Below are 20,469 nucleotides of genomic sequence, written 5' to 3'. Positions count from 1 at the left end.
ACTTTTAACTTGTGATGAATGTCTTTACTTCATTTGGAGATTTTTTTTTTCACTTGCACTCAAAGTAATTCTCTGTTTCAAGTTAAGAATGCACACAAAAATAGTTCGAGGCCTGCATGCATGCTTCTTCTCCTTCCCACTTCCATACACATTTCCCCATTAACTCCACGTCTGCCATTGCAAAACAGTTTCAATGCAAGAGGCCAAAAACCAGTTAGCAGAAAGCAGCTGACTGAGTTAAAAGATCCCTTGGTGCTGGGTTTCCTGGATTATGGTATATGTGTGTGTGTGTGTGTGTGTGTGTGTGTGTGTGTGTGTGTTTTATCTGATGTCTGCTGCTGCCGTTGTAGCCAGCCTTGTCACTGCTAATGTACACAGCAAAAAGAAAAAACAGCACTGGCATAACACATTTCTCATCTTTGATTCATTTACATGTAGTTTAAATTCAAATCTGCTGGAACTGAGCCATGTCTTTACTTATAGATATGTTTTTAACAGGAGTTGTGATCCTGTGAAGTCATGATTGTTAGTTTTCACACCAGTCCATGGGACTACAGCTGCATGTTCAAACAAAGCCATGTTAACAGGGAAAGATGGATTTAGCTGTGAAACTTGGCAAGACTTTTGTTTGTTTGTTTTTTATCTGACAATAATCAGTTAAAATGTTTTTGTCATGCAAACATAATGTCTGCAGCATCAGCAATTGCTTCTGAACAGGGACAGACTGTTATTGGCAATGAAGATCAGTTGTTCTGCATCCAACACCAAAATGAGAGATAATCTTTATAATAAAGCAGGAAAGACTTATTTAATCTATTTTAATTATTGTATTTTTAATATCTTATTCTTAAAAATCAAATGAAATGTATCAACCATGTAAAAAATGTAGTCTGTATTTATGTTAGAAATAGAATCCTGTGGGCTTCTAGTTGGAGTCACATGTCATGTGGGGAAAAACACTTTTTTGTTCCTCTGACAATGTTCCAGTTAGTGTTGCTGTTTATGCTCTCTCAGGTAAAGCATTGTCATACTGTTACATGTCTCTGTTTTAACAATTTTTAAGTTTGAAGAGAAGACTGAAAATCAGATCATTGTGCTATTTAAGTGATGACATAATTGAGGGAGAGAGAGCTGTTTGAAACTGGTCACAGTTGGCTTACAAAACCAATATGGCTTTAACTTAAGAAGGGCAGGTTTCAATTAACTGTAATGAAAAGCTTCCAAGCAGTAAGAGGAATTTGAGGAAAAAACAACTTCAGTTTATGACTTAGACTCTGATAATGGAACTGGTTGCACATGAAAAGTATACAAATCCAAAAATCAAAACCTCTTAACAATGGGCTTCTCTTCCTTGCTTTGCTCTCTGTGGCAATTGACCTTTCTGGGACTGTGCGTGGCAGAGAATCATCCTGGCTCTGCCTTGTGGAGAATGTACAGTCATACCTCAGTCATAAGCACTGTGTTCAGAAGATGGTGCCTAACAGTGTGACTCTGTCTTGTGACATTAGTTGTAACTCTTATATTGCATTTTAGGATGCCCAACATCACGCACGGCTGATTTACAGAAAATGAGAAACAGGGTTAGTAACCAATCTTCATCAGCCTATGTCCAGGCCTTTCCAGATGTTCAGCTGTCCAGTCAGCAGTACTACAGGGCTGCCATGATGTGAGAGCATATGTCCAGCAATCTCAGGAAGCTGTGGAATGCTTTTGTTTTGCCAGGATAAAATTTTGATCAGAGAAAGACACATGTCCAGGAAAATCCACGTATGGTATAACCCTCTCAATGGGGAAATAACATCTGATTTGGAGAAAAGTCTGATTAGTAGGTATTAATTATGGCTTGATGTGAGTATTGAAACAATGTGAATAAAGCAAAAGTGTCTAACAGCTCATTTAATGAGAGTCCTTCATCCTGTGCAAGAGTCAAGGGCTTGTGGAGAAATTGGAATGCTGTGGTGTCACTGGTTGTGTCAAAACACATGCATAAAAAAGACACGTAGAGATAGCAGATGGCACGTGCAGAGTGAATGTTTGGGATCAAGCAAGGGGAAAAGCCCTGCTGCAGACCCCCTCTACAGGGGAGAGCATTTTCTCCTCTGGTAACACTGTGGTGAGATAGTGCTGAGAGATGGTTTGAAGGGGGCCAGTCCTGAATCCATTCCTACTGGTGTTGCACACAAGTTTGGAATAATGTGCTAGGTTGTCCCCCTTTGCCTGTCGTCCACACAGTCACTGTATCTGCCCATGGATATATTTGTGTGTATAATGCTTTGATGTTAAAGTAGAGACTGATTTTTGCATCTTGCTCAATTGTGCATTGCTTTAGTTCTGGGAGAAAAATTCTTTTCTGACCCTAGATAGGGATCAGCTCAGCTTATGCTCCAAAGAATAGAGATTAATATCCCCTGTGACCTTTTAGCCTGGCTACTGCAGGGTTTTTAACAAGTGGGTTTAAGACCCCATGTGTGGCAGCTACACCGACTTGAAGGTCTGTAATGTCTCTTCTTGTCAATGATCCATGAACTGAGGAATCTCCAAGGATATCTTGACTTGCAGTGGAGCTGTTACGGTCTAGTGCAGGAGAGAGCCACACAACGGTACAATGAAAAGCTGGTGTCACAAGTAGTGTGTAAGTTGTTCTAAATGTACTTGACAACTGTTGTCCCTGGCTGTATATTTACTTAAAAGATGTGGCTGTGGTATGGTAGGAAAATTAAATATCTAAACAAAGCTCCAGATAACAAACAACAAAATGCTTTCTTTATGATTTCTGTATTTCTGGTTCCTTGGATGTCTCTGATGTTGTATGAACTCTATAATACAATGTAGAATAGATAATAAAGAGTGAGTACATAGCATGAAAAGGTCCTCACCTAGTTGTAGTTACTTCTCCCTCCCTCTCCATCCCTGACATTGAAGAATGGGATGATGAGAAAACAACACAGGAAATAATTCCTTCCAAAAAATTATTTTCCCTTGATTTTGTACTTACTTGTTTTGATTTGCTTTGGATATTCTGAATTAACATTACCTTCACTGGTGTGCATAGGAAGCTTGTAGTTTGTTTAAACCATTTTTAGCATTAGTTTTAAATAGCAGTAGAATCTCAGCAAACTGCCTGGGATTCCAGGAAATCACTGGTTTAGGAGTGAGGCCTATAGCTGCTGTTTCAAATAAAGCTCAGGTAAATAGGTGGCATTATATTCACCTTTTCAAGCTGTATGACACCTTTGGTGTCTAGTGTAGGTAATAAGTAAAAACTGAAGTGCCTGAATCCACAAGAAAGATCCAAGGGCTTTTGTCAGCCTAGCTCTGGAGGCATTGACCGTTCAGGAGGTACATAGGTGTACATCCACCAGCCTCCCTCCATGCTCCAAGTTTCAGTGCTGTCAGTGTTTTATAAGCTCTTCAGTGTGACACACCAGGCATCAAGCTCATGCATAAACTTCGGCATCACAAGCATGAGGCTAGAGGCCTCCATACTCTTGCTAGCTGGAGGAAATGGGAGAGTCTTGTTTGGTTTGCTCCTGCAATTTTAAAACTGTGTACATTTTTCTGCTTCCTGCCTCTCGTCTTCCTTGTCCTGAAGTGGGCACGTTTGCATGGCTCCTATGGCTTGCCTCCTGCCTGTGGATTGACCCAGATCCCACCACAGGCAGAGATGAGGAGGTTGTCTCCTCTGGTGAGCAGGGGACTCTTCTGGAATTAAGGGGGTTGGTTGTGAATATCAGTCCTCTTAAGGCAAAAGAGAGTTAAATATGCCCCGAGGGTGGGAATTAGCTGTAATAAGGAGCAATGAGAGGTTGTAAAGCAAGTGTGTTTTCTGTTTAATGGATTTCTAGGAATCAAATTCAGCAGTTCCTTAAAAATGTTTCATTTACTTGCTGTCTTTCACTACATATGCAGAAAACCTCCAGAGATTTGAGGAATGCTTTTCTTAATAGTGACAGGCTGGTTGTGAAGCAGATCCTGACCTGGATGTGTTTGAAGACAGGTCAAAGGCTTCTGCCCCACATGGTGTTCTGTTCATTTGTAAGCTGACTCATGAGATCTGAATGGGTTATAAACTATCTTCAGTTCCTATCATTTTATGTATTTCCTGTGCAATGTGGGTGACATCACTTTTTTTTCCCTATAAGTGACAATCTTCTGTATTTAAAAATTAAATTATCTTAGTTGCTGCTAATCCTGATCTTGGTAATGATGTATCCTGCCTATGTCACGAAACAAAATTAGGGTTGTCACCCTTTCCACTTTAGATTTTCTCCTGCCCAGTAGTTTACAACAGCCAGCAGGAATGCTGTGCAAGCTGAAATGTGCAGCGCAGCATGAGGACAAGTAAAGCCCAGTAAGTCCTGCTGTGCTTGGTGGAGTGTCAGCTGCAGGGTAGCAGCATGTTCTTGCTCTCAAAGTCATCAGCCACATGCAAGCTGTGTGACCTGTGGGTTTAAGTGAGGGTGGCAGTTTCCATGGCTTTGCTGCAGGGAGCTGGAGTGGTGAGGTGGTGGAGCAGACCTGGTGTGCAGCTCTAGGCAGCAGTTAGGACCATCAGTGTGGCACCCTTGGGAAGTGCAGCGTGTGTTTGCTCAGGGCAGAATGAATTTCGTGTGGATGTCTGTTTAACTTGTCAGGGGTTTGAATTTTGCTAAGCACAAGGGAATACAAAAGCATAAGACACATGCTCCTTAATTCCATCTTGCTCTTGTCTGTTTATAAAACCTACTAACATTTTTATAACCCACTAGGATGTAAAAGGTTGCTTCTGCCTGTTCTGGCTTCTGTCTGCTACCACCTGTTCCTTCTGTGTGCACTCCTGTAGCATGGGCTGTTTTCAGCTGTGTAGTCTAAACTGTGTTTGTATCCCTCCTTCCCAGTTTCTTCTTCATCTCCTTGGTCTTGCCAAACCCTTGATACAACTAGTGAACCCCACTCCAGAGCTGACCTCCTCCCTCTTGCTCAATGCAACTCTGCATTGCATAGCTATGAAATGCAATTTTTTATTTTTCATTTCTAGAGGTTTATGTCTTGGTGAATGTCAGGGATCTCACACACATTGAGAGCACAAGGGAAAGGAACTGATGCTCTTTTTCCGTGGTGGGGACCTAAACTTTGGGTCACATGGGATTCAGATAAAAGGGCAGGCACTGCTTCAATCCTGAACCTTAAATACAAACCTAGCTGTACAATACAGCTGAATTCTGAATGTCTGGGTTATTGCTTTCTTGACAGGTTACTGGGAAAAGCTGGGCTATGGGTTTGCCTTAAAGTCATGCAATTTGAGGACTAGGGGAAGTTTGTACTTTGGGAATCACTGTTCTAAGGAATGTTAAATTTGGATTGCTAACTGCCATAAATCTCGAAGTGACATGTTAAATTTAATGAAAAAATTCAAGTCAGCATGTAGATGTTGGAGTACTTTGAAAGAATATTTAAACAGAACGAGGCTCTCAACTTCATCTATTGTAGAGCAGTCATTCAACCGTATCATAATCTCATTAGGGTGAGGGCTCTTGAAAGTGTGAAGTGCAGACATCCCTGATGCTGGTTGGCACATTTAGGCATGTATGTAATATAACAGAATAAAAAGCAATTTAATGCCTCGTGTGATTTGTGATTCACAGCTGATGGCTGCTAATACATTGTGGTGATCTACAAATTAAAGTTGAGTTTGTTAGTTTCAGTGTGGGAAGGGCATTTAATTTTGTTGCATTAATTTAACAGGATTGAGGCCAAAGGCAGCAAAGAAGTTGTGGTTTTAATCACTATAAAAGAGTTACGATTCATGATCTGAAACTTTAGGCTAGTAAAGAGATACTCCAGACATAAATGGTTGTAGAAGAGCAGGACTGGATGGGAACAGTGTTGGAACAGTTCAGCTATGAGAAAAATAAGAAAACTAAAGCATCACTGTCTGAATTATTCTACAGCATGTAAAATTCATTTTTTCTGGTAATTATGTTCTCTTTTAGATTTCTTAGTGAAGATGAATTTAGCAGAGATTTGTGATAATGCCAAAAAAGGAAGAGAATATGCACTCCTTGGGAATTATGACTCTTCTATGGTGTATTACCAGGGTGTCATCCAGCAAATCCAGAGACATTGCCAGTCAATCAGAGATCCAGCAATTAAGGGCAAATGGCAACAGGTAGGGTGAAATAACATTGACCATATTCTATTACTTGATATTTGAAAACCACACTATACCTCCCAAACCCTATAAGATGCAGAGGACTTACATTTCAGTGATGTTGGCAACAGTTGTACAATATTTTGTTAATATTCATGGGAAAATATTTTTCATGGTGTGTTCAAAAGGAATTCTATTGTTCTAACTGAATCAATTCTTCTGTTGTTGTCACCTAGGATATCTGTCTAATTCCTGGTCTGTTTCTCTCTGCATACTCTCTGTGACTGCATACTTTTGAAAAAATTGAGGACTTTCTTTTTCCCTTGTATCTTTTGGCCATCTAATGTCCAGTAAACTAAAATGTGAGTGGGTGGGTTAGCATCACTAGAATTGTTGTCTGACTATAATAACACTAAATGTACCCTAAATGTACACTAAATTACTATAGTGTACAAATTTGGATCAGGTTTCTAAAACTGCAAGTCATACTCTTATCCTGAATCCTGCACACATCTGTCTCCTTGCTAGACAGAGTACTGTTGAAACCATGGAAGTAATCTGCAGGTGAAATATAAGAACCCCATCTATTTTTATTACTTTCAGTATTTAAGTCTTCATCACATTTTTTAGCCCATTTTTCATGGTACAAACTGTGTTCTATAAACATAAAAAGGAGTAAAACCATATAAAGATGTTTCCAAGAATAAAGAATTCATGTTGCATAAAGACTATGTTTTGAAAGAATAACGGAAGATACAATTTTGCACTAGGTACCTAAAGAGATGATTTCAGTAAGAGTTTTTCTAAATATATGTTTGAATGATATCACCTAAAAACAGAAGGAAATTTTCCTTTTTATTGCAGCAGATGATTTGTTTATGGGTTTGTGTTTGAAACTTCTGACGCTAACATAGAGTATTTTGTGCACCGATAAGTACAACACTGTTAACAACCACTTTGTAGTAACTACTATTCATAAGTGTTTATCACAGAATGTCTATGAAGAGCTTGTCTGCAAAGCATGTGCCTGTACATCCAGCAGAGATAGTTTTCCTGGTAATGTAGTAAGTTGGATGTTGTGTAGGAGATATTCACATTCAAGTACTTGTATTCAAGCTTTTTCCCACCCCAGGACATGCTGATACAAGGTGTTCATGCCCAGTACATGTCCTTAGTTCCTGCCAAACTTGTAGCTGATGTGAAGGTACAGTATGAGGATTTCCTCATTCTGCAGCTGAACCACTGCATTGTCTTCACATCTAGTATTTAGTGTTTCTTCTGATGACACTGATTCTTCCAATAAACTTTCAACAGCTCTTGTGTTGTGAAGGTCACTCAAGTCTCATGTTACTGTGTGTTGTTTGAACTGCTTCACAGAAGCCTGTGCACCATGGAATGTGTGCTGCACATTGGAGACAAACCTCAAGTACAAAAGGATCATCAACACAGTTTCCAGGATTTATTCCCTGGGGAAAGCAGCTGTCTCTCCAGCAGAGGATCTGAAGTTGGCACCTTCTCAGAAATTATCCCCTTTAGGCAAAAGAAGAATTGCTCCTGACCATGTCACATAAATGCTTTAGAGATGTGTCCCAAATAAGATCTGCAGCAGGTGGGGTAGCGTCTGTCACACTGTGCACTCATGTTAATTCTGGAACTTCCCAACATAGTAGTGGCAGATGAGCTTTGTCAGAATATTGCTTTGCTGTTACTGGTGCCAGGCTTGGAGACAAACAGCAAAAAATAAGAAGTGTGACTAAAAAAAAAAAAATGAAGGGCTTCATCCTTAGGTTATTTGCCTTCTCATTTGTTTGTGGGAACAAAATGATACAGCCCAAGAGCAAACAATGCAGCCCTGGAATTACTAGCTTTTCCATACCAGAGCTTGCATGTTTAGGTGAGACCTATAGAGATAGACCTGCTTTCCTTACCCACTCTTTATAAATAAATAATTGTTGTGCTTTCTCACTTCTTGAGACAGACTAAGAAGGAGTCTGGTGATGTGGATGTTAGCACTACTTTCCAGCTCCAACAGCAGCTACATTCACACTGTCAGTCACAGTCAAGGAGCTGTCTTGAATGACAACCTGTTCTGAAAAAAATGTAACTGAGAAGTTGGATCACAAGTAACACTCATTCACAGTATTAAAGCAACATCTAGATATTAATTTTAGATCTTTCTCATTAAAGAGTTATGCCATACACATTATGTAAGTTTAGCAAATTTCAAGTCCAACCCACTTGGTACCAGTAATGTGCAGAAGCAAAAGATTCCCATACCAGTGTGGTTCTTGCAAGTGGCTTGAGAAGCAAAGCAACCCTTAGGTCAGGGGTAAGGGGATTAATGCAGTTGATTTTTACCTGAAATTCTGTCTTCTCAAGCATATGGAACTAGCCTGTTCTTCAGGTTCTTCAGCTTCTCCATCATCTGAGGAATCTGGAGAAGATAATACCACTGGTGCCTTTTGGAGGTGGAGTTTAGCAATCACTAACACTGTGGGAGCTTTTACTCTTGAATGTCCTTGTACGTGTGTGCTCAAAGGAGAAAAATGTTACTTAAACTAGTTCTTCTCTGGGATGTACTGTCTGCATACACATTCACAATATTGAGCCTTCTGAAGGATTCCTGGGGTGCTGAGTGTCAGTATGAAGCATCCCCTTCCTTTCTGTATGGTTTGTGTGCAGCTCACTAACAGGGTTTTTGTCCTACTGAAACTTCTAGGGCAGTGATCTAAGTTTCGTGTGTTTGTGGACAAGTTCCATTTTAAAACAAAAATGTTCATTTGAGGAAGATCTCAAAGAATGGTTTCAGCTGTGGCTGTGCAGCTGACCAACTTACATCTCTTACATGCACCATTGTTCTTCCTGTTTGGTCATTCTCAACAGTGGGTGCTCCATCCTGGATCTGCTTTTGTATATGACAGAGGATTTTCTCAGTAGTTTATTGAGCAATGTCAAAGCCCAGGTGAACCAGAACTAGTTGGGATTTTGGGTCAGATTCCCAAATGCTCTTGATCTACATCTCTTTGCAGAACTGTCATTGTTTTAAAATTGCTACAGATTGGTCTGGACAGAATTATGTTCTGTGCAAGTATTTGTTGAGCTGTATTTCATGTCACACCGAGAGACAGCTTCAGCTTTGCAACTGGATGTCTTGATTTTGAGGATTCCTCCTGCTTGGAGCTGATGGTTAGGATGAGGAGGAATATGAACATGTTAACATCTCCTCTGCGAACAGCTGACTCATTCAGTTACAGCTGATGCAGTACTGCTTCTGGGAATTCCAAATCACTGCTAACCAGGGAAGAGGGATTCTGTTACTGTCTGGCACACCCTGCAGATCTTAAACAGGGCAAAAGATGCATGCTGAGGATCCACCAAAGCAGAGACATGACAGCACAAGAATTCCTCTGACTTCATGGAAAATTTACAGCCACTGATCATCATCTCTTGACTGGTTTATCCTGGGGATGTCAGGGTGACCTGGTCTTGAGACCATTCTTGTTTTGCATCCAGGGAGTTCCCAGCTTGCACTTGGGTTGGCCAAGTGTACCTCCATTTGCATCTTCACTCCTAGGCCACCGGAGCTCATTTAAAAAAGAGAAAGTTCCTTTGTTGTGCTTTGAGGTTAGGCTGACAGGTAGACATATTAATTCATGTAAATGCAGGCTGGGACTGGAAAGGTACAAAATCAGAAGCAACTCATCCTTCCCAAAACTAAAAGGTAGGTTTAGTCTCATGTCCACTACTGTGAACTTGTGTTGACGTTCTCCCTGTTTATTCTGAGAGAGTTTCTTGGCTGCTGCAGTGTTTTTACTAGACAGCTGGCTTGTAGGAACGAGCAGCTTCAGTGACAGCTCAGCAGCTGCAGAATGACAGCAGAGCGTGCCCCTGGGAGATAGTGCTGGCTTACGACAAGGCCAGCGGCTGTCAAGCAAAACCTGCTGCGTGTTAGAGCCATGTGCTCCGTGTTGCACAAGAGCTGAGAGCACAGGGGCCTCCACTGGAGCTCAGGCAGGAGTTCAGTGATTCCCTGAGTGCTTGGAGCAGCCATCAGGGCACCCTGACTGACTATGGTCACTGGTGCAGGTGCACTGATTAGGTGCACTTTATTCCTGCTTAAAGAATAAAGGGTAAATTCTTCTTATTATTACTTCAAACACATTTTAGTCAATCTTAGTGCTTTTGTTGTTTTTTGCTTCATGCCTGTTTCATTAACATTTAGTAGGTCATCTCGTGATTAACTTAATTAAGAAACATTCTGTGGGTAACTCATGAAGAGGTGTCATTATAGGAGCTATACCCTCACTCTGTGATCAGACAGGGTTGCAGGATACCTGGTTTAGGGATCTTTTATTTTCACTTTTTAAAAGATCGAGCTTGTTGAATAGCTAACACTAATTGCAGGTAGTAATTTCAGGTTGGAAAACTCTTAGAAATAAACTTGATCAGTTTTCTTCCGCAAAAGAAAAATCTCACACATTATTTGTATTTACCAAGGCACAAATGCCCACGCTTATTACAATGGGTATAGAAGTACAAGCTCTAGCATAGCAGATAAAAGCTGGTGATGGAGAAGGTATAACAGTTGCCAGATTATGAAATACAGAGTTACAACCCTGAAATGGGTTTTGTAACTACCACTAAGAACGAGTGAACTCAATTCTTGTTCACTGTGTTTTATACCCATATGATAGGATGTGTTTTCTGCTTGGTTACTGGAAATTCTTGGGGGTGGCATGTCAAAACAAAACTGTGGGGCCATCCCATGGGCTGAAAGGCTTTTTGTTGGGCCTTCCAACACCACCCACTGCCCAGGGGAGGTGATGGGGCTGGTAAGGCAACTGTAGTGGCTGTACCAGAGCCTGCCTCTGGGGACCAGGCAGTTTCACATGGTAGCTGAATCCAGCTAACATCCTGCCATGCCTAGAGAGGCCAAGCTCTTCCCTACCTTTTCTTCCTTCCATCTATGCCAGCTTCTCTCCCTCCTCTGTCCCCTGTCCTGTTTTTTTTCCTGGGTTTTACCTGATCACAGGATGGTGTGCGTGTGCAGCTTGCTAACCCAGCAGAAGTGTCCTTTATTTTCTTTTGGCCTCCCTCCCAGGCCATTTTTTGCCATTTTACCAACCTGTCTTACTGTACTGAGATGTCAGAATTGAATCCAGAAGAGCAGGGGCAGTGTGGCTGGGGAGAAGTGAAGGGAGTTTTTTCTATTTGGCAGCAGTGAGCTGCTAATTGGCACACTATCTCTTGAAACTGCTTAAACATAAATAACTTAAAAGTATTCTTCAGGCTCTCTAAAACCTGAGCTGGTGCTTCCTAAGGGATCTGGCACATAATGGTGTGTATGATGGGGGACAAGGAGACTGGGTGAGTCTAAACCAGTGATTTTTCTATTTGCATCCTTCCTAGGTTGCTTCAGAGTAGCAGTGATCACTGAAAGACACTGCTCTGTCAACTTCATAATTGTGGCACAGCCTTTTTGGCCCATGTCTGGGTTGTTTCTCAACTGCAAGGAAGTCTTTCTGCACGGGTTTCATCTGAGTCAGTTTCTTTAAGGCCTCTAGGAGTTTATGGCTGGTTTTCCTTTGTGGTCCACACGCTGAGGATTCCTTGTTGGTTGATTTGCCAGGTATTGACTAAGAAATAGGGTGTGTATTTCAGAGTTTGGTCTGCTCAGGTCAGGTTAAGAGATGGCTGGCAGACACTAGTCTGTTTTCATCTTCCAAAGCATCAAATGGTCACTTTCCCTCAGTTTTCAGATACCATCTTCTTGCTGGTCCAGTGAGGTGAACAAGAGCACACTGGCTGTTAGTGCTAGAAAGTTGTTTTCCACCAATTTCTCTGCATGTGTTGGAAGGCTGATAGAATGGATCCTGTCAGTACTCTTGGAGCACTGGAGTAGGAAGTGGCTGTCTCTCGTGGAGTGGTGCCCTGGAGGATTTATGCTGTATCATTCTTTTGTACCTCACAGCAGCTGTTTGGCTGGATTTATTTTTGGACAGGAGGGATGTGTGTAAAGACAGCTTGAAGGAACCAAGTTAGTAATCAATCACATTTGTAACTCAGCTGGAAGCTCTCACATTGGGGAATGTGTCCACTGATTGTGTGATGAGAAAGCAAAGACAGCAAAACAGGGCAAGAATAATCCTGCCTGAGCTGGATGTCTTGTGTCTTTGGAGGGATACAGTCACCTCATCTGGAAAGAGCAAGAAGGCTGCTTTGCCCTGTGAAATGATCAAGATCTTCCTGTACTTAAGGCTCTTTTTGTATAGGTGTTCATAAACCTTCTGGTAAAGTAAATGCAGTGTTTTGAGATCTGTTCAGGGTTTTGGGGGTTTACCCTTCTCTTTCCCTCTGTCCATGCCAGTATCTCACTGATGACACTCACATATATTAATAAAATCATGGTGGAAACTCTCAAGCTGGAAGGAAGTCATAATGATCATTGAGTCCAACTCCCTGCTCCTACCTAAAACTAAACCACATGACTAAGAACATTGTCTAGACACTCCTTGAACTCTGGCAGACTTGCTTCCATGACTGCTTTACTGGGGAGCTTGTTCCAGTGACCGCCCTCTCAGTGAAGAACCTAATGTCCAATCTGAACTTGCCCTGGTGCAGCTTTATTCCATCTCTGGTCCCCAGGGAGAGGAGATCAGCAGCACCTTCTCTGCTGCCTGCCTTGAGGAAGTTGTAGACCACTGTGAGGTCACTCCTCAGCTTTCTCTTCTCCAAGCTGAACAAACCAAGTAACCTCAGCTGCTCCTCATAAGTCTTGCCCTTTCACCATGTTAGTTGCTCTCCTTTGGACACACTCTAATGTTGTGCTCCTCACAGAGTTCATTTTGTAATATTATATTTTAATGATTTGGCCAGTTTTATAACTAGGACATCAGAGACTGTAATCAGAGATTTTTTATGCCAAAACAGTAGCACATTACTGCAGATCTGCCAAGAGCACCCTTACTAGTGTGAAAGCATGTGTGCATACACGTCAGCATGCACACACAAATCCAGGCATCAGCATACATTACAGCAGAGGATCACTGTGTTAGCAATCCTGTCTGCTTGGGACATTAACAAGCAGGAAAATGAACTCGATTGTTTATGCTGCTGTTGAATGTCTCTTATCAACCTGATAGGTCTGGGGTTTGTGAATAGGAAGTCTTCTGAGTCCCTGCCTTTGAGGTTCTTGAGGTACTTTCTATGTTTGTTTGGTTCTTTTTAAAGTTTGAATTGTAACAATTTTTAAATAACATATGTGCTTCTCAAGGTCCGACAAGAATTAGTTGAAGAATATGAACAAGTTAAGAGCATTGTCAACACTTTAGAGAGCTTTAAAATGGACAGACCTCCAGATATCTCTGTATCCTGTCAAGATGAGCCTTTCAGAGATCCAGCTGTTTGGCCTCCTCCTGTTCCAGCTGAACACAGGTAAGGAGAGGCTCAAGCAGAGTGGGTGGAATAAAGGTGGGTCACCATAATTTTATATTTGTTTGTGAATGCTTCTGCAACATGAAAATCACATTTAATTTACACATTTATTACATTTAATTTATTCACTTGTAATAAGGAGTAAATATAATTAATTGAGAAAAAAGTATTTAAACTACAGTCAGATTTATTTCTGACATTCTAAAGAGAGTCACTCCTTTATTCTGGTAGGAGTAACTAAGTGTGTGGAACTAGAATCTACTGCAGAGGTAAGTGGGCTTTTGGTGACATTTTCTCATGTGCAAGGAGAAAACTTTTCCATTTCAGTTCATTTGACCAAAAGAATTAATTGATGACTGAGAAGTCTGTAAGGAGCTGGAACTGAAGGATCTTGAAGGACATGGTGGTTAGAAATCACTCCCTAGCTACAGATAGTTCAACCTGTGTTTAATCCATTGGTTAGTTTAATTGCTAAACATGTTCTGTTATGCATGGTATATCTCTTCTCTAACCATATTTAAGGTAATTTCAGTTAGCTGATAGATTTCTTAAAATAGATCCTTGTGCATTTTGTGAAATCCCTATTTTCAACCTAACAGAGCTGGTTGGAAACAGATTCAGTTTACAGACAAAAATAGCATTTATCATGCCAATAGTTTTTTAACATAAGAGCACAGAATTTTAACATGTGTATACTCACATAAGCAAAGGAGCAAAGTAAAATGAGAGATCTTGGTTAACGGAAAGAAATGCCAAGTTTATTTATAACTTTCTGTGCTTTATGATTATCAAAAAGATCTTTGTTTTTAAAAAAAACCCCAACCTAAGAATATGTGTAATATTATATTAATGCTGATTACTTTTATGAGTGGTAGAAATAACTCAGATTTTCTGTGGTAATGTTATGTAAAGTTCAAGATGCATTTATTCTTATATTTTCCTTAGTGGTAAACCCTCAACAGTTCATCTGCTTCTTTTAGGTTGAAATTTAAATCTTGTGCAAATAAATAAGGAAACTTAGGCACTGTTCTCTCTTGTTAAGTTTAAAGAAAATGCATGAAAAGCAAAATGTTGCCATTGTATCCAGCATTGTATTTAAGAATGTGCCTAATTTAAAGCATATTCCAGGAAAATGTTTTTGGAGTTAACAAATTTTGAGTTACTCAAAACAAGAATCAGTACAAGATTCAATAGTGGACACTTATTAAATTTGGGTGGCATTCCTGGCTGTTTATTGTACTTTTGTATTTCAAATTCAATCCCTGGAGAAAAATGACAATGACTTCTTGTCTTAAAACCAAATTCTTTCTCCTCATTCTACTGCTGAGTACTCTTTGACATTGTGGGTGATGCACACAAATATAGGTGATTGCAGTTCAGCTCTGTTTGCTTTTGCTTTCAAGGCAATTTTTATGTTTTGACATTTTCACACAGGGGAATGAAGTCAGAGGTAGGCGGATTGTTTAAAATCCTCCCTGTTTTGTTTTGGGCCCTGTCAAAGATTTTAGCCACCTTTTTTTTATGTCTCTATTTTAAAAATCTTTATTTTACCAGGAATGTCATCTATTTTTTGTAGAATTTGTGCATGTGAATGTAGCCTAATATAATCTTCTGGCTTGGAGTCAGAGGAATATTCGATTTGACGACTTTTGCTAAATTGTTTCCTCTTTTGTTACATGGGTGTTGGTTTGTTTTAAGACTGATTGGGAATACTGATCTGATAATGTTGTTAATCTGTTCTTTTGTGTTTTTTCTTCTTACTTTGGGTATCAGACAGAACCAGGAATGTGGTTTTGGATTTGTAGATACAGGGAAATAAGGCTTAGGGTCTTGGCAGCTTTAGTAATAATGCACTAAGGCAAATTAGAATCTATCCTTCTTAATGTTGCTCTTTTTTTCGCTGTTTTTAGCATGTTTTTGTTGTGGTTGCTGTTGTTAGGGCTCCACCTCAGATAAAACGTCCCAACCGAGATGGCAAATCTTTGAAGAAAGACTCCCCAGGGCTGCAGCCGCGCGGGCCCGCGGGCAGAGCACACCTGGTGTCCAAGGGGGAGAAATCTTCCGGCAGCCGCGAAAGGGAATCCAGAGCCAGGGCAAGAGATGACAAGGTAAGAGGTGGGAAAGAACTTGGCGGGGAGCTGGTGTGCTGCAGCAGGTGGCAAAGGGGAGCACTCTTAGTCATTTAATACAGATAATAAAATTCACAATAATCACTTGTGGGAAAACTTAGTGCTTTCTTTTTCCCCACGATCAAAGCTTGTATAGTGGTGACATTTATCATTATTATTAATAATAATAACAATAATAATAATTACACCAAATTAAGAAAAGTTTATTATTAATAATTACACCAAATTAAGAAAAGTTCTGTTGTGTTTGCTCCATCTTAGTGTAACATTTTTGAGGAAGGGAAGAATAGTGTCCTGTTGCTGGGGGTTTCTTATTCTTTGAGTGAAGACCATGGGTTTGTCTCTAATCTCTAAGTGTCATTCAGGCATGTAGTCTCTTCTCCTCCTTTCCCCCATATTTGGTGGGTTTTTTGTTTGTTTGTTTGTTTGTTTTTTCCCTTAAAGGAATCCAATACAGGACTTTTGTAAAGATATTAATGTAAAAAGTGCAAAAATGAGACCAGTGCCCTTCCCTAGACTTGAAGCATTATGAATGGAGTTCCACAGTACCATTGCCTCTGCCATTCCATAGTATAATTTAGGCATGCCTAGGAGTTCAGAACAGTTCCATAAATGCATTGATGGTAGGTAAATCTGTGCCAAATTATTTGAAGTTACATATTTGAAAATAATATGAGGGAGAAGTATTAAAACCAAACTCTAAGCAACATTCATTTTCTCTGGTTTATGAAAGGGGTTTTGTATTTATTATAGTGTTTAGAAAGAAGCTTCTTGGAACTGTTTTGTTTTAAAAGTAAAAGCAATGAATTAAACTAGACTAATCTGGAGATACTTTCTTCTGAAGATCCATGAAAAGGGAGCAGTGCTGAAGTGAAAGAAAAGGAGAAACAGTGATTCAGTATACAGTGGTGATGTCAAAACCAGGACTGTTTTGTGGCTGGAAAAATGTCAGTGTGCAAATCGCTGTTTCTGAGACACTTGTGTTTTTAAATTTAACTGTGGAGTTAGTGCCAGGAACCCAAGGACTCTGTGGTGTTTATTATACAAGCTGAGACTGTTCTGAAGTGGCATTACTTTCCTGACAGACAAAGATACAAGACATGCCTTCCTATGGAGGCACACAGTATTGTACAGATCTTGAGAGATGAATAAGAAAATATTTAGGCCAGTTTTCTTCCAAAATTTGGTTAGTTCCTTTGTGACCTTTCTATTGCACTTCTTGACAGCTTAGGAACAACTCGAAGATAGGCTTTTTCCATCATAAATTGTTTTCTGATACACAGGAAAACTATTAAGTAATCCTAGCCCTTATGACAATCAGAAGGTAGGGCCAGGCACATTTTCAGCAGTGCCACTGAGTGACTGTACAGATCAAGCATTTTAGAAATCTCTCTACCCTGGATCAGTAAGATTTAAAATAACAAGTGTGCCTTCTGCAAGCTATAAAAATCTCATGAAGATCTGTGAAATTATTGAAAGATTTGCCAGCTATATGGGGAATTGGAGTCATGGTGTGTGACAGGTTCACCAGATGTGCTTGTGTAAGGCAGCCTTCAAAGTCTTAGCTCTAATGAGGGTGAACTCTGCTCTCCAAGCTTTCCGGTGATGAGCATTATAGGGCTTTACTATAAGGAGCCTACAACGACATGACTTGTATAATACTTGTCTCTGGGAATAATGTGATTAGCAGTACTACTGCTGTGAGGTGCAGGAAAAGTCATGGAGGTGTTCCATTTAATATGGTACATTTTAAACACTGCTCTTACCCGAATAAATTGGTCACTAGGTGGCAGAAGGAAAATATGTCTACTCCTCAAAACATTCCAGTACATGTGCTCTTGTACTCCCCTTTGTCTAGCTCCTGGGTGGTTATTCTAGTTCCTTTGTCTGGGATATGTGACTGAAAATCACCCGAGGTTACAAATCCACATGTGCTATATAATGGTTCTTGTAAGGATCCATGATTTGCCTTTGAGAAAGATTTTGAATGAAAGAAGAAATAGCCAGGTGTGGGAAGAGGAGGAAGTTAATGCAACTTCCTATATTTTGCACAGAGGCATGAAAATAGGTTTACCTTTCAGTTTTATCCTTTCTTAGTTTACAAGTGTTTGTTCTTCAGTTTCTGAGTTTGAACCATCAAGCAACTTTGTTCTGTAGACTGCTATGTCAAATCAAAGAGATTTGGCAACTTATCGTGTTCAATTAAAAATAATAGGGCAAACCTGAAGCTTTAAATTAAGTAACCAGGTATCTTTTCTCCTACTAAATGTTTCAGCTTTGTAGTTTTTGGGTTTGGGTGCAAGGATAGGACTACTTAGAGCATGTCATGAACTATCCATTTCCTAAGACATTGACTGCAGTGTAATAGGTTGTGTGCTGTCCTGCCTATAATACCCCAATGTAATGCATATTTTTTTTTCAAGGTAAATGTAAGTATAGCACATATATTTTAGAAATGCTCTGCCTCAGTTGAAACAAATGCTGTCTTTCAATGTTTTTCCTCTCTAGACCATAACATCTTTTCATTCTGACAGTAACCATCTTGGGATAGGTAATTTTAACCTAACTATGCCAATAAAATTACATTTTTTAGTGCTATATAAATAATTTTGAACTAAACCCACCAGATTGTGTCTATCCACTAAATCCTTATGTGTCTTTTTTTTTCCCTAAAATACTGCTTTCAAGTTTTTTTTTTCCTTCTTAGTTCCACTGGAAATTATTAGGCTTGTTCTCAAGGTACCTTCTGCTGAAGCATTACCAAGAGTTTTAGCTTCTGTTTAATATTTCAGTTTAAAGAGGCAGCATGAATGCTACCAGTATGTCTTTTAGAAATTGCATAATACCATATCTAAGTAGTGGAACACTTTTCTGGGAGTACTCTTTAGATTATTTTAGACTGTCAGTGGATAAAGACAGTAAATATTATGAAGGATATGAAACAGCCGATGGCTGCACAGCCATGTCAGTGAAAGGACTTAAAAAATTAAATTATTTTTGATTGATTATCCTCCTGTGCATCACCAACTGTGACATGAGATGAGATAGTTGCATTTAGGTGAAAGCACAGACCTCCGTGCATTGGGACTGGAAGGCTGCATAACCTCCACTGAAAACACTGAAAGAACAGTTGGGTGAAATTGCAGGGCTGGGAGCACATTTTTACAGTAAAATTTACTTAGTTTGATGCTGTCTCATGTGAATGATGAGTTGTGTTGACAATGCCTCTATTGAGAAGAGGAAAGGAAAAGTGATCCAGGCAACTAGAGTTGTTAATTGTTATATGTTTTACAACAAATTTAGAGTGGATGAAAAGCGAAAAGCTGAAGACTCGGAACTAATTGAAAAGTGGAATAGAGTGAAATATGGTTTCTTAAGCAAAGGTGTTGCCTCTGCCAGGATTTCTTTAGAGTTCTAGTTAATGTCCTTTAGAGAGAAATCCATCTACCCAGATACCACATGGGAAGCAATTTGTTAATCTAGTGTGTGGTGTAGAGGAATTTAAAGTGGGATTAGGCAGCAAGGGGAAAGTAAACAAGCAATACTGAAAGGAGAAGTGGCAGTCAACTGGCAAATAATTTTTGACTCTTATTTTGTATTTAAATTAATATTTTTGTGCCAATTTAACTTGCCACAAAAAAGAGACATGCACTGAATTTGCTCATGACACCAAGTTGGGAAGCACCATCACCACAAAAGGCAAATGAGGCTGTTGCACAGGAAGAATTGGATGACTCTGTGTTGGAATAATGGAAATGGGATAATGTTTAGAGGTGCAGAGCAGCAGGCTGTGTTCCTGGAAACTGTAACAAGAGTTTTTTGCTAGAAGCTGGGAACTCAGCAGTAGAGGAGAAGACAGATTTGGATGTATCAGCAGAAACTGGACCAGGCTGAACTTCCATTTGGCACATTACCTTTTCCTGGTGGTGATGGGAAGGGCTGGCTGCTTGGGAAGGGGTGAGGCACAGTCAGGTGCCACCTTTGGCTTTGGCAGTGAGGGGTGGAGGCTGCGTGTGACAGTGGTTATTTGGCTTTTGTATGCAGTGGGAAGAACCTGTAGGAAGGCAAGGTGTCTTCAGAGTCCAGTTCTGGCCATTACAGCCCTCAAGATTATTCTATGTGATTAACCTTCTGAGATTGCCTTGAAGGGGGAGCAGTATAATAATGCTGTGGATGCAAATGTAAACAAAATCCCAGATTGTTGAGGTGTTCCCAGCAGAGAGAAGAGATACCTGTGCCATTATAGGGGGGATCTGCTGAGAAAACAGCTGGAGTATTTTGTGTACAACCACACTCAAGAAAGATATGTTAACATTAGGAGGGAGAGAAAAAAAAAAGCATTGACAAAGTGAATGGGTAATTATGTTCAGCTTATGTTCCAAAAGGAGACTTAATTTGGTAAATGAAGAGAGAGCACATAAAGCCTGATGCAAGTAGATCAGTGTGGAGGACACACCAAGGAACGAACTGCTGAAACTATTGCAGAAATTTAGGAGTAGGAATAACATCAATTTTGGAAACAAGGTTTTTGTTCCAGTGTGTTAGTGCAGGTCTAATAGCTCTCCCTGATGGAAAGGACAGCTGATTTCTAAATGTTTAAGACAGATATTGGTTGCCTGAAATTATGAGATGGGATTGCCAAGGGTGGGAGTAGATTTTTGCAGCCCTGTATACCTATCTGTTGGCATACCCTCTTAGAGAGAAGCCATCACAGCAACTTTATTTAAAGCTATTTTGTGAAAGTAGTACCCGAAGAGATGACTGGAAAAATTATGC

General features: G+C 40.1%; 1 protein-coding gene across 3 annotated transcripts in view; it reads left to right on the top strand.

Moving 5' to 3' along the window:
- Positions 1-20,469, top strand: part of KATNAL1 (katanin catalytic subunit A1 like 1) — a 37,761-nt gene that overhangs the window by 2,766 nt on the left and 14,526 nt on the right. For 2 of the 3 annotated variants that reach the window (XM_059493869.1, XM_059493868.1), the window contains exons 2-4: positions 5,973-6,148; positions 13,404-13,564; positions 15,504-15,672. In XM_059493869.1, the coding sequence (XP_059349852.1) occupies positions 5,987-6,148; positions 13,404-13,564; positions 15,504-15,672 (492 nt within the window). In that variant the 5' untranslated portion in view covers positions 5,973-5,986. Of the gene's footprint in view, positions 1-5,972; positions 6,149-7,507; positions 7,740-13,403; positions 13,565-15,503; positions 15,673-20,469 lie in introns of those variants that run through there. The other variant, XM_059493870.1, reaches the window with a different exon arrangement.

The sequence above is a fragment of the Ammospiza nelsoni genome, chromosome 2 (assembly GCF_027579445.1).
Source record: "Ammospiza nelsoni isolate bAmmNel1 chromosome 2, bAmmNel1.pri, whole genome shotgun sequence".
Taxonomy (NCBI): domain Eukaryota; kingdom Metazoa; phylum Chordata; class Aves; order Passeriformes; family Passerellidae; genus Ammospiza; species Ammospiza nelsoni.
Note: the sequence above shows the minus strand (reverse complement) of the source record. Positions and strands in the feature narration are given on the sequence as shown.